This window comes from Penicillium riverlandense (genome assembly GCF_028828495.1).
Source record: "Penicillium riverlandense strain IBT 135883 chromosome Unknown utg000006l_segment0_segment0, whole genome shotgun sequence".
Taxonomy (NCBI): domain Eukaryota; kingdom Fungi; phylum Ascomycota; class Eurotiomycetes; order Eurotiales; family Aspergillaceae; genus Penicillium; species Penicillium riverlandense.
The window spans coordinates 1,407,019-1,434,204 of NW_026643197.1; the positions used below are offsets into that span (position 1 = coordinate 1,407,019).

General features: G+C 52.0%; 10 protein-coding genes across 10 annotated transcripts; 6 read left to right on the forward strand and 4 right to left on the reverse strand.

Annotated features, from left to right (window-relative positions):
• Window positions 1-1,162: 1,162 nt before the first annotated feature.
• Window positions 1,163-3,406, reverse strand: cpcA (amino acid starvation-responsive transcription factor GCN4; the record flags this gene model as incomplete). Its single annotated transcript, XM_057198225.1, has 2 exons — window positions 1,163-2,544; window positions 3,304-3,406. The coding sequence occupies 2 exons, from the start codon at window positions 3,404-3,406 to the stop codon at window positions 1,163-1,165; spliced, it is 1,485 nt and encodes a 494-aa protein (XP_057051665.1).
• A 1,008-nt stretch (window positions 3,407-4,414) lies between these two features.
• On the forward strand, window positions 4,415-5,734 carry N7474_006816 (uncharacterized protein; the record flags this gene model as incomplete). The annotated part of the gene is made up of 1 exon (XM_057198226.1): window positions 4,415-5,734. One exon carries the CDS (start codon window positions 4,415-4,417, stop codon window positions 5,732-5,734), a length of 1,320 nt encoding a protein of 439 aa, XP_057051666.1.
• Window positions 5,735-6,250: 516 nt separating this feature from the next.
• Window positions 6,251-7,192, reverse strand: N7474_006817 (SDR family NAD(P)-dependent oxidoreductase; the record flags this gene model as incomplete). Its single annotated transcript, XM_057198227.1, has 3 exons — window positions 6,251-6,511; window positions 6,577-6,827; window positions 6,895-7,192. The coding sequence occupies 3 exons, from the start codon at window positions 7,190-7,192 to the stop codon at window positions 6,251-6,253; spliced, it is 810 nt and encodes a 269-aa protein (XP_057051667.1).
• Window positions 7,193-7,892: 700 nt separating this feature from the next.
• On the forward strand, window positions 7,893-8,567 carry N7474_006818 (glutathione S-transferase family protein; the record flags this gene model as incomplete). Its single annotated transcript, XM_057198228.1, has 1 exon — window positions 7,893-8,567. The coding sequence occupies one exon, from the start codon at window positions 7,893-7,895 to the stop codon at window positions 8,565-8,567; it is 675 nt and encodes a 224-aa protein (XP_057051668.1).
• A 1,499-nt stretch (window positions 8,568-10,066) lies between these two features.
• On the forward strand, window positions 10,067-11,530 carry N7474_006819 (flavin-dependent quinone reductase; the record flags this gene model as incomplete). The annotated part of the gene is made up of 2 exons (XM_057198229.1): window positions 10,067-10,116; window positions 10,861-11,530. The coding sequence occupies 2 exons, from the start codon at window positions 10,067-10,069 to the stop codon at window positions 11,528-11,530; spliced, it is 720 nt and encodes a 239-aa protein (XP_057051669.1).
• A 976-nt stretch (window positions 11,531-12,506) lies between these two features.
• N7474_006820 (uncharacterized protein) lies at window positions 12,507-14,356 on the reverse strand (the record flags this gene model as incomplete). Its single annotated transcript, XM_057198230.1, has 4 exons — window positions 12,507-13,183; window positions 13,239-13,782; window positions 13,837-14,035; window positions 14,109-14,356. 4 exons carry the CDS (start codon window positions 14,354-14,356, stop codon window positions 12,507-12,509), a joined length of 1,668 nt encoding a protein of 555 aa, XP_057051670.1.
• Window positions 14,357-17,538: 3,182 nt separating this feature from the next.
• Window positions 17,539-19,143, forward strand: N7474_006821 (uncharacterized protein; the record flags this gene model as incomplete). The annotated part of the gene is made up of 2 exons (XM_057198231.1): window positions 17,539-17,822; window positions 18,624-19,143. The coding sequence occupies 2 exons, from the start codon at window positions 17,539-17,541 to the stop codon at window positions 19,141-19,143; spliced, it is 804 nt and encodes a 267-aa protein (XP_057051671.1).
• A 212-nt stretch (window positions 19,144-19,355) lies between these two features.
• On the forward strand, window positions 19,356-20,843 carry N7474_006822 (F-box protein; the record flags this gene model as incomplete). The annotated part of the gene is made up of 1 exon (XM_057198232.1): window positions 19,356-20,843. The coding sequence occupies one exon, from the start codon at window positions 19,356-19,358 to the stop codon at window positions 20,841-20,843; it is 1,488 nt and encodes a 495-aa protein (XP_057051672.1).
• A 1,286-nt stretch (window positions 20,844-22,129) lies between these two features.
• N7474_006823 (H(+)-transporting V0 sector ATPase subunit a) lies at window positions 22,130-24,861 on the forward strand (the record flags this gene model as incomplete). Its single annotated transcript, XM_057198233.1, has 4 exons — window positions 22,130-22,255; window positions 22,321-22,399; window positions 22,452-23,914; window positions 23,968-24,861. 4 exons carry the CDS (start codon window positions 22,130-22,132, stop codon window positions 24,859-24,861), a joined length of 2,562 nt encoding a protein of 853 aa, XP_057051673.1.
• A 430-nt stretch (window positions 24,862-25,291) lies between these two features.
• Window positions 25,292-26,410, reverse strand: fbp1 (fructose 1,6-bisphosphate 1-phosphatase; the record flags this gene model as incomplete). The annotated part of the gene is made up of 1 exon (XM_057198234.1): window positions 25,292-26,410. One exon carries the CDS (start codon window positions 26,408-26,410, stop codon window positions 25,292-25,294), a length of 1,119 nt encoding a protein of 372 aa, XP_057051674.1.
• Window positions 26,411-27,186: the final 776 nt, after the last annotated feature.

Consider the following 27,186-nt stretch of genomic DNA (forward strand, 5'->3'; position numbering starts at 1 on the left):
CGAAGAGCCTCCCAGAACTTTGGTTTCCGGGCTAGCATCAGCGGTAAGCCGAGGTGGGTCCGGTGCCAGATTCTCCAGCTTCCGGATAATAAGACGAGAGTCAAGGAATATGGAGCTTATACTTGAACAATCCGGAGGCCTGCGACCCAGTTTGTGCAATTCTATGGAACATGTCCATCCGAGGAGCGGTATTCTACAACTAGAGGCTGCATTAGTGGCCACGCAATTCCCCATAATCGCTTGTATAGTAAACCGGGTCCATTCGGAATACCGGTGTCCTAACACACCAAAACTAGCCTCTCAGGCGTAGAGTCGCTCTCAACAGACATCTCACAGACAGTTCTTCAATCAATCATCTTAATCGGTTCAATTGGTACCAGTTCGTACAGATGTCACTAGGAAGCGACAGAAAATCCTAGCTTCCATAGATCAGTTATACCGTTCGAGACATAGCAGATACCGTGTGTTCCATAAATCTGAAACCCATTACGCACTTGGGCGGTAGGTAGAGGGTCTCAGACTTTTGGAACACCACTGTACGATAGTTTGCGGGTAAGTTAAGAATGTAGGAACATTAATAGTCCGTATTATTCCAATTATAGCCTAGTATATCTTGGCATTAAGGTTGGGAAACAAGCGAAGAGTGTGGGAGGTGACAAGATACAAATCCTGGACCGTGTGATACAACATCGGTCGATGTCATTAATCTAGAGAAAGGAGTAGTGATCGAGAATAGACTAGCCCCTACATGGACTAGGTACACACCATTAACAAATCTACAGTACGGGAAGATCATACAAGGAATGATGAGTATAGCGAGCGAAAATGATATAATTATCAAGTAAACAAAAACAAAACAATATAGCCACGAGTCAATCCCATCTAATGGGAGACAGTCAGAACCGGCCAAACCGAAAAGAAACCAAAAATATCAAAACAGTAATAATAAGACGAAAGACGTCCAGATGTGCGCACACATGAAACTTTTGTGGAGGGTTCAGGATCAGCAAAGACCCTGGACACCTCCGGTGGACGTCAAGTGAAATGAAAATGACTCGACCCACGCCCACGACAATCCCTGTAACCAGGACAATGACAGAAGAACATCAAACAATTATGCAAACGCATATCACATAAACAAACAACATCGAAAGACAAACGACTATTGGTAGCTTTCCTGAGCCTGCAGCTTGGACTTGAGGTACTCGATCTCCTGGTCCCGTGCAGCGAGGAGCTCCTCGAGCTCGGCGATACGGCGCTCCGAGCCGGCCTGGCGCTCCATCTTGCGAGCACGCGATTTGCGAGCGGCTTCTGTATTGCGAGCACGCTTGGCGGCGACGGGGTCGCTCTCGTCAAAGGTGACGGGGCTCAGAGGCTTGCGCGTGCGAGCATTGACACCGGCGACGGACGAGGGCCGGGTGGCGGAGGACTGCTTGGTGGTGGCCGAGGCAGTCCGCTTCATGGGAGCCGGCGACAGAGGAGCCACGGGGGCTGCCGTCTGTGTGTACTTGGGCTCGGCCAGGGCCGCGTCAAAGGCGTTCACAGCATCGCTGTCGTGGAAGAGGGGAGACCAGGCCTCGTGGCCGGAAACCAGGTCGACGTCCGTGAACATCGGCGACGGGTTCTGGCTGAAGTTGCCAGGCGAGTCGAAGGACGGGGTGCTGAGATCCGTGAACGAAGTCGACGGTGGCAGCGAGGAGTCCATCATCAGATCCTTGGGCGAGATGGTGCCCGTCGGAGCGTCGGTGACAAGCTCGACCCCGGCCTCTGAGCCCAGCGGGAGCTGGTCAAAGGCGAAGGGGTGAGGAGACTTGGCACCCTCCATGAAGTCGGTTGAGGACAACCCCAGGAGGGCGTCGTAGTCAAAGTCGTAGTCTGTGGGAGCGGGGTTAGCCATGTGGCTATGGAAGAGGTCGTCGGAGACGGAAATACCTTGTTGGATGTTGGGGGTGGACATGATGCGAGGATATGCGCGCGAGTAATGTTTCTGTTGTTGGTTCACGGCGAGGCCCGTGTTAAAATAAGGGACGGGAGGGCGGTTGGGGTGTGGAGAGTTTGAAGGCACCGACGCTGGGTGACGCTTCAAAGCGTTGGGAGACCGGTAAGAGGAAGACGGAGTTGACTGCTGCGAAGCGAGTCTGGCCAATCGAGGGTCTTGCACGGGCGATCCGGACAACTGTTGCTGCTGGAGATGACGTTGCAGCTGCAGAGTGAAGGAGTGTCGTCGAGCTTGATTCTGGGCCAGGAACGGCTGCAGGGCAGACGGTCTATGGGTTGTATTCACGAGTGCTGGCGCACGCGAGTCTCTGGGGCGAGGCTGCGGACGGGCGGGCGAGGTGGGATAGAGCACAAAGTCCTCGGAGAGACTGTTGCTGTCTTCGCTGTTCTTGTTGATCGAAGTGGGAGCCAATGGCGTCTGGGGCGGGGGCGTGGGGAGCCATGATTGCTGGTGGTGATCCGTGGTGAACGACGTGACGTCGAACGGGGAAATGTTGGAGGGGAGAGAACTTGAGCTACGCGAGGCGCTGCTGAAGTTCAGAGGTCCTAGGACTTCTGAAGAGTGGAGAGGAGAAGAGAGATGGTGGGGATCTATCGTGTCGTTCTCGGGAGAGAAAGACGGGCGCTGAGGCGAGGGGGAGCTTAATAAGCCTCCATGATGGAAATTGTGAACGGGAAAAGTGTGGTGGTCAGAGGGCAGAATGGTGGGTTGGTGATGGTGGTGGTGTGGTTGTGTTGGAAAAAGTCAGCGGGGGATGAGAAAGGGAAAAGAAAAGACCCAGGCATCGACGGGGGACTCAGGCACTTCTTATTCCCGTTGGCCGGAACCAATGGTCGCGGTCACGGGGTGTGAGTCACCGCGATTGTGCCGTGGTGATTGGGTAAGCCCTAGGCAGCCAGGCCCACTGCAGGTACCTTCGCTAGGCTCGGTTCGCGAGGGCCTGGGAGAGTAGGATCCCCGATGGGACCAATAATGCCACCCGGTTTCTCTGCTCGACATCACTCCCACGACTACGCAAGCCAAACTGCTTCATCCATCCCAAACAGGTCCCCGCCGCAGGGGGCTGAGCCTCGTATTATTCCTTCGTGCCCGCAAAGGACCACGGAGACATTCCTGGGCCGGCTCCACCGATCCTTTCCCTTTTGCCTCCCCGCCGCGGGCTGTGTCCGTGGGCGCGGGTGCCCCTACGATGCCCGTTTTGATCCTAGTCCTGCCGAAGGGCGTGAAAATTGACTTTGCACCCACCCCCTCCTCGGACATGGATCTGGGAGGAAACTCCGACGCAATTCCTGGCCGCTGCTGACCGAGCACGCCCGCTCTCATTGGAGCCTCGTTTCTGGGGCTCGAACTAGATTTCTTGGCTCGTCTGACCACTGCTGACCGGTCTCGTGGCCTGTGGGATGGCATGCCGCGGAGAGGGCGGTCGATGGCCGTGAGTATAAAGAGGACAACTGTCACTATGGTGTCTTATCTGTGAGGCTGGCCAGATTCTTTAGATCGGTCGCCTGGATGCCTGCGGGCGTAAACTGGTCCAGGCTACACCCTGTAGGCTACACCCCCTGGTAGGCAGACATGACCATGCCGGCATTAAGAGAATCGAAAGAGAGGCCATCTTCAGTACGTCCGAAACTGTTGCGACCACTACACTCTTCGATTGATTCTCCAGGCCCCAACGCCAAGACATGCTCGTCTATATTAGGAGGTTTCCGGAGTACCCTTATTAGTTGGACGTGTATTGCTTCTTAGGTAGAGTACTTAGTACTTTCAAGTATGTATTCGCTTATAAATTCAGTACATCCGACACCTCCATACCCTACCTCCAAAATAGCCTCCGGAGGGAGAGCTATCTTAACAATCAAGAGTGAGTGGTCGAACGAAGATAGCCCTAAATCTAGCTCCTTTAAAGCACGGGCTTATCTATGACATAACCCATAGTAGAGAACGGATCTGTATCGTAGATGGCATAGGCTACTACAGTCTTTCTCGAAATCGGCTTGACCAGTACACACTTGATAACTCTTTTCTGGCCCCACGGCCAAAGGCTTAGCGCAGATCCGTCTTTGAGCAGGCCGCATTAAATGGAGGGACACCGTAAAGTGAAGGAGGCGGCTCGAGGCGGAGGCTGAGGCACTGGGCTGGCTTGCCCCGCTTCCTCTGACCTTTGTCACATCACCAAGCCAGCTGTTGGACACGGTCATCGAGAGTAATGCCAATGGCGAGTGCCCCTGGTCGATCAAAAGGATGCAAAACCTGCATCTAAAGGAAGTTCCGAGTTTGTTCGATCCGCTATTTCCCTAATATTCATCCCGTTACAAACACACCACCCGCAAGGAAGTCGTGAGTTAGTTACACTCGAAACCCATCCATCTAGCTGCACCGAGTATCAGAAATTGAGTGTTCACCAAAACCGCCAAGATGGATGCCTTGGAACGGGTCAGCAATGAGATATGGCTCATCATCCTTGAAGGCATGGACCAGCCATCTGTTAAACATTTGTCGGAGACGTGCAGAGATATGCATAGCCTCTGCACGCCCGCGCTGTACTCGCACATCGATCTCAGTGTCCATCATGTCAAACCCGATATCAAAACCAACGCCCTCGGAGGCATGACCACTCGCTGGCCCAAGGACAGTATCATCTTCGGCCGCCAAAGTCTCTTCATGGAGCAAATACTGCGACAACCGGAACTAGGTCGCTTTGTCCGCTCGTTCTCGTGGACCATGAGTCTGCACACGGTTTGTCGACTGCCTCATTGGGCTCGTCCCTACTCATCACCCATCCACGAACTGGACAACATCTACACCCTATTCGGCCACCTCGACCAAGCCGTCTCCATAGACATATTTGGCGGATACGCCCATCCTTATCCGTGTCCAACAGTACGCTCCCTATTTCCACGCGCCACCGCCATCTCCCTCAGCGGCCAGATGCACTACGCGCTGGCCTCAGCCATCCTACACGGCACAGACAAATTCCCGCTTCACAGCCTGACCATCGACCATCTACACGAGCGCGGTCTTACTAACGATGGTAACAACTTCCCCGGCGTCCGAAGCCGTGATGAACGGATCTTACGCCTCAAGACCGAAAACAGGCCGGCGCATGAGGAACAGCCCTCGGAGGTGCTACCAGGCGACATGACCGGGCTCTTCACCCCAGAGCTAGAAACCCGGTGCGCACACCTCCAGACGCTCACCTATCGTGCATTAGACCACGTACGTCTCACTATAGGCGACGCCGGAGTGGAATACCACTTCGACTGGCAGCAGCGTGGGGACCTCGTCCACGGTGAACTGGCGCATTTTGTACGAATAGTGCAGCCACAGGTAGTTCGGCTGGTGTACTCGCAGCTGAGCAAGGAAAGCAAGGCTGATATCTTACTTCGCTATTACGTGCGGAGATGTTGCTTCACGGCCCCGCCTCCGTCGCCGCTGAAACACACTTTGCTGCCTGTATTGCTCCAGGGATGGCCGGGGCTGCAGCGATTAGAGATCAGCGGTGGTGCATTGTGGATTTATCCTCGTGGGGACCATGACGAGAGCCTCGTTGTGTCTGGTGCTTTGGAGAAATTGGAGAATGTTCAGGTTGTGATTGAGCCAGATGAGTGGGATACGTATTATGGCGCGCTATGTACGTGGGATCCTGATATTCGTTCTGTGGCGGAGGATGATTTGCATGAAGAGAAGACAAACAGATCGAACTTCAACCGTTGGATCCCTTGGGTAAAGGACTGAAAAGGGGGAGAGGGGAATATGTAAAGGGTTCAAATGGACGATCGCTCTAGCGATTCTTTCCTTTTCGAGAATATCATAGCCAAGGCCAATTGATAGCCCTAGACCCAAGGAGCTTGGTCTGTCATAGCTTTAGGCTTAATTGGACAATAAACTTGATTAAATAAGAATAATAATATCCCACTGAACCGATAAGTGGTGATGTGGGTCCGGCGCGCATGGAGTTGGCAGTCAGGTTCTAAGCCCCAAGTCCCAACAAGGGTCCGAAACTCCTACCTTATACCTCACCATTCCGTGCTCCATCTTGGGTCTACCGACCCTCTACAAAACCACTTGAATAAGGGAGCTCTGCAGAGGGAATATGACAGTATTATTTCAAAGCTCGCTGTACATTTTCAGAAGCACTTAATTACAGCCAGCGTGAAAGATACTTGCGATCCCTGAGAAGGGCACGCGACGTTGGGAACCGAAATGGCCACATCCATTTAGTCAAGGGTTCGCGTCAACTGAGCCCCCAGATTACATGGTCCCGGTAATTCCGCCACTAACTGAAATAAACTGTGCAGTGATCCACCGGCTCTTTTCTGATACTAGCAGAAGCGTAGCATCAGCCAGATCCTCCACTGACCCGAGGCGATTCGCAGCTCGCGTCTGTTCATACATAGAAAGCTGAAGCGCAGTTGGAGACCCGTCAGGGGCCACCAGATAGTTTTTCGACATATCTGTTGGGACTGGGCCGGGTGCGAGTGTATTGACGGTAATTCCACGGCTCTTGCCAAGCTGTCCGGCGTTTCGTTAGATGGTTGTCGATCGTAGAGAGTGGCAAAACACGAAAGAAAGCTTACCTCGCCAGCCCAAAACGTGGTCAGGGCATCCATTGCAGCTTTTGTCGCACCATATACAGGAGGTGGGACCAAGATTTTCGAGGCGATGGAGCCGATGTTGACAATGCGGCCGCCTTGCGGCATTCGACCTACGCCAACAACAGCTTGTGTCATGTAAATCACGCCGAAGACGTTGACAGCGAATTCGTATTCGAGCTGCTCTTCCTTAACCTCCAAGAGAGGTGTGTTGCGTGCAGCCGCTGCGTTGTTGACTAGAACAAATAGTCAATCAGTCTTGTCCAACGACCTGGAAAGAACATCACGGCGCCCATGACATACCGAGAATATCGATGTGGTCGACGCTAAATGCTTGCAGAATTTGCTCAACCATGTTCTTTGCAGTATCGTAATTTTCCACTCCTCCTTGTACGACGGTGGTTTTGGTGCCAAACTCTTTATTGATGTCAATCGCTACCTTTTCAGCCCGCGCCTTGGAGCCTTCCGACACATAATGAATTGCTACAGACGCGCCGTTCCGGGCCAAAGCTCTGGCAATAGCGGCACCGATGCCAGACTCTCTGCCAGAGCCTGTAACCAAAGCAGTCTTTCCTGCAAGTGAGAGTGTGTCGGCCGACATATCCAGAAAATTAGCAAAGAAAGCTATCGAAGTAAAGGATCATACAGCTAGTCCCGAACTTGGACTGGCAAGAAGCTATGTTTTATATATACGACAGACAGACTTGACCATATGGAACCGCTAATATTAAATTTATATATTAAATAGATGCTATTATAAATCATCAAGTTATAAAAAGCTGGAAAACAAAATTGTTCTATCTACGAGAGCCCCGCTCCTGCTAATTATGAATATCACGGGCAGGATTGTCGCCGCTCGAATCGTTTGACTAATGCCGCATGAAAGTTTTGTTTGTATCATAGTTTATGCTGTTTGTGCTGTTTGTGCTGATGAACAAGGACCAATGGTTCGCTACGCTTTGCAATTATTAATCCCCCCACTCCAAACAAAGTTTTGTTTGCATCAGTTTGTGCCGTTTGTGTTGATGACTAAGGACCAATCAACGTCCCGAGAGTCCAGGCGGGTTGGCTGCATAGTCCGGGGTTTGTGTTGATAACCAAGACCCAGTAAACGCTGATGAAACTTACAAGAGACAATTAACTATCCAGCTTATCAAGCCTTCGGTTTCTCGGGTGCCGAATTGAATAATCCATATCCTGATGTACCCACCATTGAAGTACTTTTAAGCAGACCAACCCTCGATCCTTGTAGTCTCTGTATCGAACTCTACTTCTCCCAATCAATCAATCAATCAATCGCCATGTCTCTCAAAACGCTCACTCTCTGGACCCTCCGGGGCCATGCCGGCACTCCCAACCCCTGGAAGGTCCTCATGATCCTGGAAGAGCTCAAGGTTCCCTACGAGCTCAAGTTGGTCGATCTCGGCGACCTAAAGAAGGAACCCTATGAGTCTATCAATCCTAACGGTCGTGTTCCCGCACTCGAGGATCCGAACACCGGCATCACTATCTGGGAATCCGGCGCCATCCTCGAGTACTTGGTAGACACATACGACAAGCAACACGCCATTAGCTTCACCGCCGGCTCAAAGGAGTACTACGAAAGCAAGCAGTGGCTACACTACCAGATGTCCGGCCAGGGACCGTACTTCGGGCAGGCCACCTGGTTTACGGTCTATCACCCCGAGAAGGTACCTAGTGCGGTCGAGCGCTACGTCAACGAGATCCGTCGTGTTTCGGGCGTGCTCAACCGATCGCTCCAGAACAAGGAGTACCTCGTTGGCGGCAAGTATAGCTATGTCGATGCTGCTTTTGTGCCGTGGTTCGAGGTGGCTGCGCTCTTCTGGTCAAACGAAATGGATCTCGAGAAGAAGTTTCCGCATGTTAATTCCTGGTTGAACCGTATCAAGGCTCGCCCGGCTATTGCTAAGACCATTGATGATAAGGCGAAGGCCGCGGCTGCGGAAGGGAAATAAGGCAATGTGATGGCAGATGCAACTCCTAGATTGAAGGCGAGGTTTTTTGATTAAATCCAAATACACATATCTTCTATGATTCGTGAGAAGTAACGTCATAAGTCGACTGTAATCAAACAGCACGCAAGTATAGCAAGATGTGCTACGTAGATGTATGCGTTAGGGTATTACGGACCCACTCCTGGGTACCTCAAGCGAAACAACCAGGACCAAAAGCCAAAAGCCTACGCCTGAAACCACGTCACTTGTGAGGCAGGAAACAGCCTGCAGATCACCGGCGCGATGGATACTTACAACATTCTCCAACTTTTAACCTGATCGTAAAAGTCCGGGACGCAGCCAGCTCATCAAAACAACTCCACGGCCCTTGTAAAATATTGACTCCATACTAAGTGACTCCAACATAAGAAACAGCCTGCCTGGTCTAGATAATTGTCCGCGGATATTACACAGTCTTGGAAAGGTGAGAGCCTGAGAAAAATATTATACAGGGGTAGCATATCTATGAGATATCTACTGGTCCTCATCTGCTGAAAACACCTGTGGGGTGGCAGAGCAATACTTACGATGTGAGGAAGCAATGAGCATATTTGTGGATGTGGATGTCTTGCTATTTCTTAACCTTGGAATACATTCCATTTCAAATGTATAATTGTCCTACTCAGACTATAGATCAATCTTTATCCAATTGATCTGTCTAGGAAAGCCACAACAACTTGAGTCCGTCGCATCAAATCATCACATGACCTCGACTGCCTAGTTGCATGCTCTCCGGATAAGATCCAAAGTCGGACCGAAGTCGGACGGGGCTCTGTCCACCTCGTCGCCGCCAACATAGAAGACCGTCAGAGGCAACTCATCTGGGCTGAGGCTAGGATGAAAGTTTTCGTTTTCGACAAGATAGAAATCGACTGGGCCGGCAGCCTTTTCTGCTTCCCCCTCAAGCATCGGAGTCAGAGGCGAGACGGGGCCTTGCCAGGGAGCCCAGTAATGGACAATGGTAGGTTTGCCGGTATCAATGGCTTGAAGGAGCTCACCGACGCTATAAAAAAGGTGTGTTATAAGTGTGCCGCCTATGGCAGAGTGGAAGAATTTGGATTAGTAGAGGGCACGTACTCTTCAACCCGTTGGAGGGCCATAGTGATGATAGGTTGTGCTTCAAACTAGGGAAGTATCAGAGGAAGATGGTCGAAAAAAAAGGCTCAGGTTCATAGAGCGGTAGTTACGTGGCACAGACACGGTATTTATAGCCAGATATTTGGAGATCCTAGCTAGTAACGATCGGCTATGGTGGATGTTCAGCTTCAGCCAGCTCTTCAGCCAGCCACCGTTATGTACGTTGCTCATCTTGTGATATCATCGCGCAGTCGCTAGCTGAAAGGTCGTCGCGGGTATAAGGGGATTGACAACACTAGCAAATTGTATCTTACCGGAGAATACATCCTAATGCACATATGTTCCCAAGAAATAAGCTGTGGATGCTGAAGAGTGTGGCACTCATGAAAACACCTGCAGAACGGCGGGGTATGGTTTCACTGAAGCGTACCAGGTTTAGTCGTGCATTTTGGGTAGCACCCACGTCACCTCGAGCACGCAAAGCAAGGATCGAAGTCTGGAACGATTGGGCAGAATTTGTCCCTTCATCCAAGTATGCATGCATTTGTGATCAAAATGCAAGCCCCAGCTCGTCTAGTGGGTATGCCGCGCCCCAAGCTGTCCGTTGGTCCTGTCGAATGGTTGACTGTCTGCAACTTGCACACCGCCCCTAGATCAGTGGGCATGACAGTGATTGGGAGGGAGTTGTTTTAGCAAACTGGGAGTTGCACAAAATTTATCGACTACCCAAAATAGGTAAAAGCACAAAACGCAACACTCAAATTAGGAAACACACAAAAATGCGCGTACATGGAGGGTTGCCGTTTATAGCCAACAACAATGAGGTTTAAGACAGTCATTAGAGAATCTGAAGTGATTCTCAGCGTTCATCTCGGGCATAATGAAGTAAAAGCACTCGGCTACGGCTCTTGCCATATGGACAATTAGAAAGGATGCACCAACGGATAAAGACTAGCCTAATTAAGTAATCGTCCCGCGGAATTCCGTGGCTTTTTCTTCCTATTGTAGTTCAACCTGCCTATATTTAAGTCGTGGATTTCTCTACTTTGGCGGTGCTTTGCAGGTTACAATTGATTTTTAAAAAAACCCAACAGACATTCTATCATCCACGGATTCTTTTTGAATGACTACCTCGTCCCCCCCAAAAAGCTTTTCGGGTCGGCATCATCTGCGGCAGCCAACGTAAGCCGCGCGTTGGAGACCAAATCACAAAGTTCGTGCTCGAAACAGTTCAGCTTCACTCAAGTTCTGCTAGTGCTACTGGAAAAGACAATCTTTCATTCGACTTTGACTACATCGATATCAGTGCCCTAGAATTGCCATTCTACGATGAGCCGGGCATCCCATCCAAGACAACACCATCCGAGGGCTATGTTCATGAGCACACACGCAAATGGTCACGAAGAGTGGCCTCGCTCGACGTGTTCATCTTCGTGACCCCGCAATACAACTGGGGGATACCAGCGGGCCTCAAAAACGCAATCGACTTCCTATACCACGAATGGAAGGGGAAGCCAGCTATCATTATCAGTTACGGCGGCCACGGGGGCGACAAAGCAGCCGCGGCGCTGAAGATATGTCTGGTGGGCGGTATTGGAATGCAAACTGGCGACAAAATGATCGTCAATCTGAGTTTCCCGAGCAGAGATTCGCTTTACGCAGCGGCACAGGGCCATCATTTAGGGCTTGATGCGAGTAAAGAGGGTGGAATTTGGAGCTCGGAGAGGAAGCGCATCACCAATGCATGGGACGAGATGGTTCGTATGCTTGTTTCGGAGGGCGTAGCTAAGGCTGCTATTCAGGTTTCTCAGAAGTTTAAGCATCTTAAGATGGCGCTTCAGAAATAGATTCCGGGAATGTTGACACTAATGGAAGGGGAAAAGAAAAGGGGAAGGAAAGGGAGTGAAATGGAGGGAAAGGCAGAGAGGGCGCCAGGTCTATAGAGGTGCCACGTCTTTGAAGTGGTTGCATGAAGGGTATGTAATTAACTAACTAAACGCAATTCCATCACATCACTCATCAACTGTAACTCGTACGGCTGTTCCCTTGACTGGAATGATGCTACGAGGTCTTCCATCTTGAACCAGTATAGGCTACATACAACACGTAGGCTAAGTACGGCTACAATAAACAGCAGTAATCGAAAACGGAGAAGATTCTATTAAGTATTACCTATCGCGGTGTAAGCCACACTTACGGGGCCACCCAGACAAGAAAAAAGTAACCACGCGCAAGACAGGCAGGCACAACGGGGTAGACAACATTAAAGAGGGCCAATTTGAGTTGAGCGGAACGACCTAAGAAGAACAGAACCGAGCAACAAGCAAATCGCACACCCTTCCTCCCTGCAGGGTATCGAACAGGAAAAGCAGCAAGAACAAGAACAAGAACAAGAAAAGCAGTGGTATCAATCTAGTCAGGCGACACACGCACGTAACGCATAAACACGTCGCGCTCGAGTCACGGTTGCGAGACGCAGATCGTCAAAATGAAAGGAACGGAAGCAGCTGAGGAAAAACTGCTGGCGACAAGGACTGTTTTTTCGAGGGTTTAAGGTTTTGGGTTGATGCAAAAGAAAAAGCGACAGCGGGTATCTCTGTGCCATTATTCGCTCAGACTCGCAAGGGAGGACTGAGAAAAAGTGGCCGTGACGAGGCAAAGCAAACAAGCAACCGAAGCGAACGGGTGTAGATTCGTGTGTTTCCACACCATTGCGACTCAAGTCGAGGAACCGAGCCCATCTAGACGACCGCGAGTTGGCGACTGGTAGGACAAGTCCCACCACCGTTCAAACTCGACGACCCGTCTCCGCGGCGTTGCTATTCAAGCAGCAGCCTGGACCGGGGTCGAGGCAGCGACGTTGACGTTGTTGGCCTCCTCGGCGGTGGTGGTCTCAACAGCCTTGGGGGTCTCCTCGGTGGTGGCAGCGGGGGCCTCTTCGGTGGCAGCAGGCTCGGCAGCGGTCTCGGTGGTCTCAGCGGCCTTGGTCTCGGTCTCGGTAGCAGCAGCCTCGCCCTTCTCGAGCTTCACGGCCTTGCTGGGCTTGCGGAAGATACCACCCAGCTTGGAGGACTTGGCCTTCTCCTTGGTCTCGCCATCAGTGGTAGCCTCGTTGTCGGAGGTGTCAGCCTTCTTCTCCTTCTTGACACCCAGAGAGCCGAAGAAGGACGTGCGGCGCTTCTCCTTGGTAGCGGGAGAGACGGGAGTCTCCGCCTCAGCGGGAGCAGCGGCGTCCTTGGCGGCCTCAGCGTCGGCCGGGGCAGTCACGCTCTCAGGCTCGATGGGGGTGCCAGCAGCGCCCTCGACGGGGTGCTCGAGCTGGGGAGCAGTGCTGGAAACAGCGTTATCCTCAGCGGGGGCAGCGGCCTCCTTCTCGGACTTCTCGGTCGAAGGGCTGGTGACCTTCTGGAAGAAGTTGCCGAAGATGGAAGCGCGCTTGGCCTTCTTCTCCTCCTTCTTCTCCTCGTCCTTCTTCTCCTCCTTGGGAGCCTCAGTAGCAGCTAGGGGAAATGTCAGAATCTGTTTCTCGGGATCAAAAATGCATCATAAACATACCCTCGGTGGTCTCGGCGGCGGCGGCGGGCTCGGCGGCGGTCTCAGCGGTGGGCTCAGCAGCAGCCTCAGCCTCAGCGGCAGGCTCGGCGGCGGCGGCGGCCTCCTCACCCTCGGGCTTGTCATCCTTCTTCTCCTCCTTCTTCTCCTCAGCAGTCTCGTCCTTCTTGCCGAGCAGGGAGCCGAAGATGCTGGCACGCTTGCGAGACTGCGAGCGGCTCTTGGCAGTGTCCTTCTTCTCCTCCTTCTTCTCTTCCTTCTTGTCCTCGGCAGCAGCCTCCTCCTTGGCCTCGGCGGGCTTCTCGGCAGGCTTCTTGACAGCGACGGCGGCCACGGCAGGCTTGGTCAGCTTCTCGAGCTCAGCCTTGTAGCCCTCGCTGGAGGTGATGGTCTCCTTCTCGGCCTTGGCCTCGGTAGACTTGGCCTCGAGGGCAGCAATCCAGCTGTCACGCTCGGCGCCGGTAGCGGCCTGGAAGGTGTACTTCTGGCCGTTGACCTTGAACAGGAACTCGTTCACGCCATCCTTGCTGATGTCGGTGACATCGGACTAAAAATTCCGTCAGTTCGCAATCAACCGCGCTCAAACCAATGCAAATCTTACCAGGTTGAAGATGCCGGCGGGAGTGGCCTTGTCCTCCGCGCGCTTGGTGAAGAACAACAGACCCTTGCCGGTCTGGCTGGCCCAGGCAGCGGTGGGGTTGGCGGTCGCGGGCTTCTCGTTCTGGTGGAAGACCGTCAGGTTCTTGCTCTCAACAGCGTCGTCGCTGAAGTAGAAGAAGCGCTTAGAGAAGCGGAGGCCCCTATTTGGAAATCATCGTATTAGTTCTTGCCCTCACTGGCGCGATTTCCGCAAAGGAAATTTTTTCCACTTACTTGACGAGACCGGGGGCCTTGTAGCCCAGGGTGCCCTCGCTGGCGGGAGTCACCTCCTTGGCCTCCTCCTTGGCGGGCTCAGCCGCAGCCTCGGTGCTCTCAACCGCTGGGGTGGCGGTGGTCTCCTCAGCGGCCGGCTCGGCGGTCTCCTTGGGAGCCTCAGCGGTAGTCTCCGCGGGGGTCTCGACGGCAGTCTCAGCAGCAGGAGCGACCACGGGGGTCTCCTCAACAGGCTTGGTGTCAGACATGGTGATATTAAAGGTGATTAGACCGAAAGACGGTGTATTAGGGTATCAAGAAAGCGGGTTTGGGGGGTATCTTGGGGTATCTCAAAGGAAAGCAAAGAAAAAGGAGCTTCAAGCACTAGGCAAGAGTAGCTCGGGGTATCACAACGAAGTTAGGAAAGGGAAAGGGGAGGGGGTATAATTTTTTTGCTTTGCAGGTGGGATGGAGAGGGGAAAAAGAAAGAGAAAAAGGGAAAAGGGAGAGCGGAAGGGAAAAGAAGGAAAGAAAAAGTCCAGCGCTTGTTGATGGCGCCCGAAGGGGTAAAGAGCTGCAGGGAGACTGGTGGGTCGGCTTAGCTAATGCCCTTCAGGGGGTTCTGTTCGGGTTCATGTATACATGTACCACCCGTCCAGACCTTGGGAGTCCATTCTGTGAAACCCCTCCGCTACTAGCTACGACATTCAATATTCGGTGGGCAAAGATAGAACCCTCTGTGTGGCGCCCTCTGCCAGGGAATACTTAATGATGGGTAACTTCCCAACCCAACCCGGCACTGGCTTGGCCCGAACAATCCAATCCCAGCAGGATTCTACCGGGTCCCTCCCACCATGCTCCTGTGATCGGCGATGCAGCTGAGATCGTCAGTAATTTGCGGCAGCTCGGATCCCCTTGCCGGTTTGACAGCAGCAAATTAAGGACAATTCTCGATAACTATCGCCTGTATCACTGGCGGTGACACTTGTCTCAGCGAGACACGAGAACTCTATGCGGAGAACAGAAGCCCGTCCTGTCCTGCAGATTTCTGGCCCCCTCGTCACGGCAATAGTCGATCCCTTGGGAAATAATAGTCACTCTCCTCTCCTCAAACATACCCCTGCTGAACCACCTCACCGACCCCATGACCACCGCTATCTGATATCATGGTCGAGTGGCGTCCGTGTACAAACCCTGTGTGCTCGCCACCGACCAGCTCTGATTGTCGCAACCCCTCTTTCGCTCTTCGCAACGATAGGCACGTAATATGCGATCTGGACGTATCACCGCCCATTTCCACGGTTGGATCCCCCGCCCGCGATCGTAGACCGGCATGATGTTCGTATCGATGACACAAACTTTTTGCCTTTCTTTTTCTCAAACGTACGTTTGCAACCCGGAGTTCCATCTTTTTCCGTTTGTACCCATTTCAGTATCCCGACTCGCTCGTGGGGTCCCGCCCAAAACACTAGAGTGACTCTAAATTCCCCCTAATTAAGCCCCTTTTTTCCTTGGGTCTAGGCGGCTCCTTGTCTAGAACTGCAAAGCACAATGGCCGCGACCCACTTGCAAGAAACTAGTCTGCGGTCCCGTGTCGGAGAGTTACGAGTGGCTAGCCCTAACTAACTTCTGCGCTGCGCTGCTACATGCCAGGGTTGTAGCTCCTTAGTCCGGGTACCATGGTCCATAGCTGTTCTGCACTGTTCCCATGGTTCACGCTAGAGCTCAGCTCTACGCCGTCAACAGTAGTCTATCAGTCTATCAGAAGCCCAGAAAAGAATTCAGCAGCGATAGAAGATAATCAATAATGCGACCTTCGGAACATTTCCAGTAATGATAGGCCAACCGGCCGATCCACTCCCGGCCGGCAACCAATTGCACCCTATCACAACCCCTTTTCCCGACTCCCTTTTTCACCAGTTGGGGCCAGCCTCGTGACTTCCAGCCAATGGACCAATGCCAGCGTCGATCAACTGTCGATGATCTTTGCTCGGCACGATGGCGTGACTTAGTTACTTGTTAGCGCTGCAATTGCCATGCGGCCGGAACGGCCACGAGCAGGGTATCGACAAAACAGGAAGCGATCCTTCTAACTATATTATGGCAGGCAGATTTTGCATATCTTCACTCAAGAGGTAGGTGTCCACCGAGTACAGTAGTAGTTAGTGTACCGTGACAGCGCAGGGGAAAATAATCAAGTCCTTTGATGTACCCCTGTTGGTACCTACATCATCATTTCCTTTCCCCTGTCTAGGTCTGCCGAAAGGGGCTCCATCGTTCTAGCGCTCACTAGCCTGGCCATCTAGACCTCCTTTAACCATGGCACACTTTGATGAGGATGAGCCCTCTTGCCGCACCGTAGCGCTAGTTATCCGACGCTTGTCTCTTCGAGGCATACGGCCGGCGGCCTTCTGCCGACTTGTGCTACTGTCGAAATGAAACCAAAAAAAAAAAAAAAAAAAAAAGCAAAAAAGGGGGAGGCTCCACACAAGCTCGCGCCGGGCCTGTTTGGTGGCTGGCCAGGAGAGCCAATCGAGAGCGCACACAACCATCGAATCGCATGGAACTGTTTGGCTAGCAAGTAACTAATCGAACCTTTTCCCTGGTCCCAAATGTAAACATTCCATCCCTGGTCAGCTGACTCATACCAACTCACATGACCGTCCCGGTCTCGCTTACGCTAGCGCCGTCTTCGCCCCCCTATAAAAAGGCTTCCCGCCCAACATCTTTTCCTCTTCTTTTTTCTTTTCTTCTTCATACTTACCTTGTTTGGGTGGCTGCGATCATGAAGGCGGTCCACCACAGATTGGTCCCTGCATTGCACAGCGCGGCGGAACAGTCTGTTCAACGGCCTTCGGGTCATTGACAGGCGTATTCTTTGGCACTCTCATTCCACTCTGTGGACCTTTCTTTTCATCAATGTTTGGGCCAGTGGCTCGATGTTGGAGAAGAGATGAGTAGGTAGTTGAGCATTGTAGTGTGTAGCCTGGTTGTAGAATTAAAGGGTTTTCCTTTCCCTTGTTGCGTACGCGGCAGGTTGCTGCGTTTGGTGTAGAGCAGTCAGCTTGCTCTAGAGCTGGTTGCTTATCCCTTGTTGATGATATCCCGAAGTGTCTGTCCACCAGTCTGCCCCGTCGATAACATTACCACTGCCCTCCAGTCCAACAGATTCGATTCAGGTCACGCATTGAAAGAACTACTTTCCATTCCTACTGACAATCAGCGTGGCAACTAGACCTGGCTGCTTTGGCATGACGTGACTCTAAACGCAGTCGCCACACCACCTGTGGCGACGACCCCAACTCAACAACCTCCTTATAACCTCACCACTTTACCAGTCCAGGATACATACACACACGACTACTACCACTACTACTACATTTAAATCTACAGCTCATCCCAGCAACATCAGTCACTCATCTTGCTTGACGTTACCTCTCCACCATTCGAAATGCCCATCCCAACAGCCTCCCACCTCGACAAGGAGACCCAGGCCAACTCAACAGCGCGCCCAGCCGGCTCAGCAGGCTACGCCTCTCTCGATACACTCTCCGCCAGCGGAAACAACAGCAGCAGCGGTCGCCAGCTCGGGACTGGGACGGGCGGCACCGTCAGCGCACCGGGGTCCGATTCGTCACAGAATGCGGAGAGTGAACGCGCAATGAGCAAGGAGGAGGCTGATCGGCTCTATGAGGAGAGGATGGAGGATGAGTATGCTAAGAGGGAGGGGGGTGCGTGAGTTGTTGGGTTGGTGAGTGCCGTCGAGGGTGGTTATACTGTTGTCGGTGTGTACGTACTCTTTCAATGGTGATGCTGGAAGGGTAAAACGGTTTACGCAATGGTTGTGGGTTTGGTGTATGATATGATATGGTACGGGTTGAGGTTCTAGGTAAATACTTTGATGGAATGGATAGTTACTATGCCAGAATATAGATGCTGAGCACTTGGTTGCAAGATGCATTCACATGGATCTGGGGCAAGTTCCCATTATGAGCAAAAATATAGATCTAGAGACTGTTCCCTCTAAGTATCTCAACAAATCTATTCGTAGACACCCTATCACTCATCGTCTTTTTGCCTCTCTACCACCAGTCAAGGCGCCCGATATGGGGCTGACGGCCTATGAGTCAACGAGGGTGAGATTGAGAATTATTCCTTTGCAACTCTGTCAAATACAATAAACTTGACGATTTCTCGGACCAAGGCATATCGGCCAGGGTGTCTAAACCTCATCCACGCCTTCAGAGGGAAAATACCTACCCCTCCACCCCACAACTCTTTCCAATGAGCTTCTATCCCGCTCAGCCCGTGAGGGTGATAATCCCCGCTGATATCACCCCAGTCCGTACAAAACGCCTGATTCTACGACTCGCGCAGAAAAGCGATGCGCCTGCAATATTCGAATATCGACGCCGTCAAGAGGTGGCTAATTTTTTGTAAGCACGGAGCCTTCCGTGGGTTCGCACCCGTATACCCCGGCGGATAATACTGATCTATACCTATACACTTGCTAATACAAAGTAACACCTAATACAGATGGCCCAAAGTCCCTCACACAGAAATCAAACAAACCGAAGATTACATCGCCAGCAAAACCTTCACAGACCCAGAGGCCTCGGGCGCCACAGGTCGACGGTTCCTCTTCGCGTGCATTCGAGCCGATGACCCCGACCAGACGGTTATCGGCGCAGTGGGCATCAATTCTCTGCTCCCGAGTCCATCCGTGGGGTTCGGGATGAATCCGGATTTCTGGGGGATGGGATATGCCAGTGAGGCTGTTGGGGGTCTCGTGGAAGCGTGGTCAAATCTTGAGAGAATTGTACCTCGGGACACTACTACTATTGGCGCTGGCGCTGAGGGGGAGAAGCTATTCGCTGCTTGTAATAAGGAGAATGTAGGGAGTATGAAGGTGTTGCTGAAGAATGGCTTTCGTGTTTACGATGAGGTTGAGGCAGAGGGGGATACGGTGGTGCTTTTCGATATGGACATGCCGCGAAAGGAGAATATCTGGCATTGTGGGGTTATGGGAAATTTAGAGAGATCAAGTTCCATCTAGCTAGCATCGGTCTGAGAAGTACTTTGGCTGGGGTTTGTGGTTCGCTAGTTAGCTCGTGGCTTGGCCTTGTGCTCAGCTTCAATATATATCTCCACGATAACCCCGCCCTGACGTGCTAACAGCACACAAGCATCAAGCGAAAACGAACTCACTCCACTTACTTACCAGGTTGATAGCTCTCCAGTCCTAGGAGAATCGATTGTCTGCAAACCATGGCTCGGGGTGCACCATTGACCCTGAGCTCGCTGCCACCGGAGTGTGTGGAGGAGATCATGAAGTATCTCGACCTCGACACCCTCAAAGCTTTGCGTCTGAGCAGCCAGAATCTCTGTGCAAGATGCACCGGCCTTAGGTTTAAAACCTTCGTCAGCCATCAAACAGTTGAACTGACCAAATTGGGTCTTCAATCATTTCGACAGCTGGCCGTGCACCCTGAACTAGGACCCGCTGCCAAAAGCCTGAAAATTATGGCCACGGTCTATGATCAGACCCGGCAGCGGAAAGTTATAGATACATGGGGCCACAATTTACCCGATGGCAGTCCAACTCCCTCGGGTTGCAGCCGCGAAGTGCTCGCTGAAGCCGATATCAATTTGGCATGGCTGCACGCTCAGCAACAACGCCAAGATGAATGGTCATATGACGAGGTAGTTAAATCTCTGGCCACTAGTCTCAAACATATCGGCCAGCTTGACCGGATAGACCTTGAGGCTATCCTAGTCCAGGCCCGTGACGAGACAAGGAACACCGAGAATTCCCGCGCCAAATGGTACCCGGTCTGGATGCGCGCTGCGCGCGTCTACTGCATCACTATAGAAGCTATTGCCCAGAGTGGTGTAGCACCGAAGGCTCTAACCGTATACCAAAAGACACCGCGCTGCAGTGTCCCACTATACGACATTGCCACCAACCGTGCAATGCGTGATCTGCCCGGTTTCAAGGACGCAGGCAAATCCGTCGAGGACCTTGCGCTTAGTATCTCGACCAAGGTCCCAACCGGAGCAACGGAGCGTCCGCCCCGCACCCCCCTGGCATGTCATGAGGTTTCATCAGCCGTGGCGTCCATCGCAGCACTGGGCGAAGAGCAAGTCCTCGAGGTGGAGGATTTTGGCGGACTTGCGCGGTTTCTGAGCTTCACGCCGAATCTCAAAGCACTCGAGATCCACCTCTACAACACACTGTTTCACCCCGTCACTCTCTACCATGGGATGTTCGAATCCATCGCAAAAGAAACCCGACTTCCCTTACTTCAAAAATGTAGTTTACGAGGCATCACCGCCAGCGGAGACTCCCTTCTCCAGTTCCTGTCAAATCACCCGCAGATCACCGATCTCACCATGAACCAAATATGCCTCACATCTGAAGAGGCATGGAATGCCATCTTCGAGCACCTCGTCAGCCGCAAGATTCCGCCGCTCAAACGCCTCCATCTCTCGACCCTGACATACGGACACCAAATGATCAAACTCAACCTGCATCCCACGTGGGAAGAAAACTCCAAAGAACTAGAGCAAAACTCTCAGTCGCAGATCTATTTCGTCCATACCAAGGAGTTTCGTGCCGATGAGATCCAGCGCGGGCTGGAGTTTCGGCCCATGCCAACTAACTGGATGCAGGGGTCCAAAGGGTCGTGGACGTGGATACAGTCTTTGAACACGGAGTATGGTCCGCCGTGGGAGAGTGACTGGGGAAACAATTGATTGTTTTTCTCACTTCTTTCTCTTCGCGAACTATGATTATATGAGTAGTTGGATTTGATAGTTGCCATGTACAGAATTGAACTACTACAAGATTCGTCGAAGAGATGTTGATACTTTGCCAGATCAATGCATCAGAGTAAGATAGTAACGAGGAAGTAATGTCATAGCTGAGGTTCCTGTCATTGATTTCAAAAAAAAAAAAAAAAAAAAAAAAAAAAAAAACCTATAACGGTACCCATCTCCGATTCGAACTGCCGCCACCTTCGCCTATTCCACATACAAAAAAAGCGACGATGACACCCTACCTCAAATATCATCGTGTAAAGAAAAAAAAAACTGGTAGCTTCTCTTTGATTGAGCGTGTCATCCTTAGTGCAGGGGCCATGCTAATCTTCTCTGTATATTTTCATTTGACCAAATGTCCCGAAGGACACAGGGGAATCCTTAAAGTGAATTATATCCACTCCCGCTGGCAGAATTCTACCGCCCTCGCTGATCTGTCTTAGTCATAATTGTGGTGCGGGCCAGGTGATCGAGGTCAATCGTGGCTCTAGTAGGGGAAATTCTTGTCTTCAAAATAATAGCAAGAAGGAGGAGTAGAGGGAGTTAACAAAAGGTGATTAATTGAGGGAAATCAGAGAAAGGAAGGAGAGAAGTGTGGCCGCACGGCGGGGTATTAATTATTATTCGACCCGCCCAGGGCAGAAAGGACTTTGCCCTAATGCCCGTTCCGGCTGGTCTACTTAGTAGTACTGCTCAGGAGGCGTATGAGCCCACCTCTTTTCTGTTCCATTATTGTCTAGATTATCGGTTTGGTAGATATGGATTGAATGTAAATTCAGATGCAAATCACCCTACAATGTCTCTATCTTTTGCATATGTTGAGCAGATAAGTCGCATTTCTTTTTCAATAAGGTACATTTGTCCTGATTTTCCAACCAGTGCAGATAATCAATTTGGGGCTGTGCAGTATATACTCTTTCCACCATCGGAAAATATTAAACGTCCACTAATATCAGTATTGCTGTATACTCGTCGAGATCAACGTCATCTAAGGATCACATGATCACACGTGACCAGACATGCGGCCAGGTCAACCAGACCCGAAAGACTGACCACGGAGTAACGTTTTTGGCGGGATCTCTTCACAACAGAGGCGTTCAGTCGTCTGTGTCCCTTCTTTACCAAGTATCAACTCTCAAGTCGTTCCTTTCAGCTTTTTTTCCCCCTTATTTCCCCCTCTCCCTGGTGGAAGGACACGGCTACAGGCAGCCTCCTGAACCATCATGGCGAAGCGTGATACCTTCTTCCGCTCGGCGGACATGAGCTTGACCCAGCTCTATATTGCCAACGAGATCGGAAGAGAGGTCGTCAGCGCCCTGGGTGAAGTTGGCCAAGTCCAGTTCAGAGATGTGAGTCCATGGTTGTCCCTTCATGTTGCCTGGGCTCGCCCCCACTGACTTGCCATACTTGCCAGCTTAACCCGGACACCAACGCTTTCCAGAGAACTTTCACCAAGGAGATTCGTCGATTGGACAATGTCGAGAGGCAGCTGCGTATGATATAACTCCATCTTTGCTGGAGGACCGCTTGTTGACCTCCTTTCAGGCTATTTCCACACTCAGATGGACAAGGCTGCCATTCCCATGAGATCTTCCACGGAATTTTCGGATACCCTGGCGGCTCCCCTGGCCTCGGAAATTGACGAGTTGGCCGAACGCAGCGAGAGCCTGGAACAGCGAGTCGCGTCCCTCAATGACAGCTACGAGACGTTGAAGAAGCGGGAAGTCGAGCTTACGGAGTGGCGCTGGGTGCTGAGAGAGGCCGGTGGTTTCTTTGATCGGGCACATACCCACACCGAGGACATCCGCCAGTCCTTTGACAACGATGAAGCTCCTTTACTGCGGGATGTTGAAGGCGGCCGCGGTGCCAACGGCGATACCCAGGGTCAGCAGAGTTTCTCCGAGATGAACATTGGCTTTGTTGCTGGCGTCATTCCTCGCGACCGAATTGGTGCCTTTGAACGCATCCTCTGGCGCACTCTGCGCGGCAACCTCTACATGAACCAGTCGGAGATCCCGGAGCCTATTATCGACCCGACGACCAACGAGGAAATCCACAAGAGCGTTTTCGTCATCTTTGCCCATGGCAAGAACATCCTTGCTAAGATCCGCAAGATCTCCGAGTCCCTCGGCGCTTCCCTGTACGGTGTCGACGAGAACAGCGAACTCCGACGCGATCAGATTCACGAAGTGAATACCCGCTTGGGCGACGTGGGCAATGTGCTGCGGAACACCAAAAACACTCTTGATGCAGAACTCGTCCAGATCGCGCGTTCCCTCGCGGCTTGGATGATTGTCGTCAAGAAAGAGAAGGCCGTTTACGACACGTTGAACAAATTCTCCTACGACCAGGCTCGAAAGACGCTGATCGCCGAGGCATGGTGCCCCACAAATTCGCTAGCTTTGATCAAGTCTACCCTCCAGGATGTCAACGACCGGGCGGGCCTTACTGTCCCGACCATTGTCAATCAGATCCGAACGAACAAGACACCTCCCACCTTCGTCAGAACGAACAAGTTCACCGAAGCATTTCAGACCATTGTCAACGCCTACGGCATCCCGAAATACTCTGAAGCCAACCCCGGCTTGTACACTGTCGTCACCTTCCCTTTCCTGTTTGCCATCATGTTCGGTGATTTCGGTCACGGGTTTTTGATGACATTGACTGCCGTCGCACTGATTTTCTGGGAGAAGAAGTTGGCGCGGACCAAGCTTGACGAGATATCGTACATGGCATTCTATGGGCGGTACATCATGTTGATGATGGGCCTGTTCGCGATGTATACCGGCTTCATCTACAACGATATCTTCTCCAAACCTTTCACCTTCTTCCCCAGTCAGTGGCAATGGCCCCAGGACTTCAAGGAAGGTGAACTGGTTGAGGCAAAGCTGAAAGGTGGTTACCGTTTCCCGATCGGTCTGGACTGGAATTGGCATGAGGCCGAGAATGGCCTGCTGTTTTCGAACAGTATGAAGATGAAGATGAGTATTGTGCTTGGCTGGTCTCACGTATGTAAACCCCTTTTTCCTTGGTACGCTCTTTGACTAACCGATGGTTGCAGATGACATATGCTCTTTGCTATCAATACATCAATGCCCGGCATTTCAAGTCCAAGGTTGATATTATCGGCAACTTTATCCCCGGCATGCTCTTCTTCCAGTCTATCTTCGGCTACCTCGTCATGACCATCCTCTACAAATGGTTCGTGAACTGGCCGGAGAAAGGCGTGAATCCGCCCGGTCTGCTCAACATGCTTATCTTCATGTTTTTGAGCCCTGGCACGGTCGACGAAGAACTCTACTCCGGCCAGGCCGTTGTTCAAACTCTCTTACTACTCGTCGCCGTTATCCAGGTCCCAATGATGCTCTTCTACAAGCCATTCTATCTCCGCTGGGAGCACAACCGTGCTCGTGCCCTAGGGTACCGGGGACTTGGAGAACAATCCCGGGTCAGCGCACTGGAAGATGAGGGCGAAATGGACGGCGGTTTCCGTGACAGCATGGCCAGCGACGGAGAAGGCGTGGCGATGCTTGCCCAAGACATTAACGAAGGCGAAGAACATGAGGAGTTCGATTTTGCCGACGTCATGATTCACCAGGTCATCCACACCATTGAATTCTGTCTCAACTGCATTTCCCACACTGCCTCCTACCTCCGTCTCTGGGCCTTGTCTCTCGCGCACCAGCAGCTCTCTATTGTGCTCTGGACCATGACTCTCGGCGGCGCCTTCGAACAGGAAAACCCCACCATGCGAGTCATCATGATCATCATCACTTTCTACATGTGGTTCGTGCTCTCAGTGATTGTTCTCATAGTCATGGAGGGTGTGAGTGCAATGCTCCACTCTCTTCGTCTGCACTGGGTCGAGGCCATGTCGAAACATTTCATGGGCGAAGGTATTCCCTTCATGCCGTTCAGTTTCAAGACGCTATTGGAGGAAGACCCTGTCGATTAGATAGGGAGCTCTGTGTTTTCTGATGTCTCTATTCATCTATTGCTCTTGGCATCCCGGCGGGATTCCTTCCCTTATTCGCCCGGTTATTTTCTTTCTCTGTGTACTGTAAGAAAGTCTAGAATAAACATATTGTTTTTATCGTTTCCGATGTTAGGATCTCTAGTGGATGTCTCCAAAACGGTACTATCGTCTTCCTACGATCAGGGAACGGCAGGAACATATTAATGTTTTTTTTCTTGCATTTTTTTTTTTCATTTTCATTTCCATGATGAGGTACAGATCATACACCGCAGGCCAGGTCCTACATTTTCAGCAAAAATGCAGGAAAAGACCGCGAGTTGAAGAGGTTGTCGTGGAATCATCAAGCATAGGAACACCATCTCCGTCCAGCAGTTATGATTCATTCAAGCAGACAAAAACTGCCAGGCGCTTATTTATGGTACTTGTTGTACATATCGATAACCTTCTGGACCTCATCCTTGGATCCAAGGAAGACACCGCTCCGATCGTGGATGTGCTCCGGAACAACCTCCATCAGCCGCTCCATGCGCGAGTTGACCGCCAAACCGCCAGCGTTCTCGAACACCATGGCCATGGGCGCACACTCGTACAGAATGCGCAGCTTGCCCTTGGGGCTCTTCGAGTCCGCCGGGTAGGCGAAGATACCACCGTACAGCAGAGTCCGATAAGCATCCGCCACCATGCTGCCAATATACCTCGCGCTGTACGGCTTCTCGCCCCCGAACTTGAGGCTGTGGAAGTACTTCTGGCACCACTCGTCCCAGTACATGCTGTTCCCCTCGTTGACGGAGTAGATGGAGCGCTTGGCGGGGAGCTGCATGTTGGGGTGTGTGAGGATGAACTCGCCCAGCGAGTTCTCGAGCGTGAAGCCATTGACGCCGCCGCCACGCATGGTGATCACCAGCTGCGCCGAGGCGCCGTACATGGTGAATCCCGAGGCGACGAGCTCAGTGCCCGGGCTGAGCAGCACCTCCGGGCCCACGGACTTGCCGGGACCCAGCACGGAGTCTGGCAGCTGGAAGACGCCGAAGATGGTGCCCACAGACACACCGGCGTCGAGGTTGGACGACCCATCGATCGGATCGCAGACTACGGCGTAGCGCGCGTTCGGGTGCTCGTCGAACCGGATCACCTCTTCTTCTTCTTCCGAGACTAGGATGCGGCATTTCCCGGAGCCACGCATGGCCGAAATGAAAATGTCATTACCGATCACGTCTAGCTTCTTCTGGTCGTCGCCTGTGGTGTTGGACGAGCCGGCTAGACCCGTCAGGTTGATCAGCGACGCGCGCCGGATGTAGTAGGCGATCGACTTGAAGGAGAACTGCAGGGCATGGCACAGGAGTCTGTTTATGGACTGGTTAGTTGCGATTTGCCGGGGTAGGGGAGCTGGTGCTGGGACATACGTGAAATCACCGGAGGCTTCGGGGTACTTGGTCTGCTCTTCGGTGAAGAAGCGAGTGAGTGTGACGATGTCGGTGTTGATATTCTCTTGGCCTACAGGAGGCGCTCCGTTGCCATTGCCGGCCATTTTGGAATTAATCGGGAAATGATATGGGTGAGAAGGGAGAAAGAGATATGGTGAGGAAGGAGAAAGAGAAATGTTGAGGAAGAAGAAAGAAGTTTTGTCTCGGCTCAGGGTGTCGGGAAAGAATGGATCTATATGGAACTGATCAAGGATGGTCGTGGATCTCTAAACGTCACGGGGCACTCATGAAAGTACTTGGAAGCTGGTCACCCGCCATAGTCGGGCAGCGGGGCAGTGACCTCAGCCCGGGTATCGTTGGTTTTCGTCATTCCCCGCCGCCTGACCCTCGGCCGGTTTTTCTTCTTCCCGGTGGACCGGGAATGCCCGTGGGTCGCGCTCGATGATGGGAATGTAGTGACAGGAGAGAGAACAGTAATATATGAGAGTCATCTAGATCGTCTGATTTATCTTAGATATCAATATTTCCAGACCTGTCTCATATCGACAACTGTGAAGTTCTTTTTCCCACCTCTACTATTCGGAATCTCGATCCTTCGTCTCTTACTCTTCCCGAGTGTCGGGATCGACGCGGAAGAATGAAATCCCTCCAGTCTGCAACAGGGTCATGTGAGTCTCTCGTTATTAGGTAACTTTTTACCTGGCCATTTAGGTGTCAACGCTGGGCGGGATTGGGTTAGTCTCGGCAAAATGTAGTTCCGGGGCGGGAGCTTGAAAAAGTTGATTTTTCTGTTTTCGCTTCTCTTCCACTCAACATGACAACTCTCATTATATCTTGATTTTATGGTAAGTTCCAACTGCTTTTCCTTCCTCCATCCCCC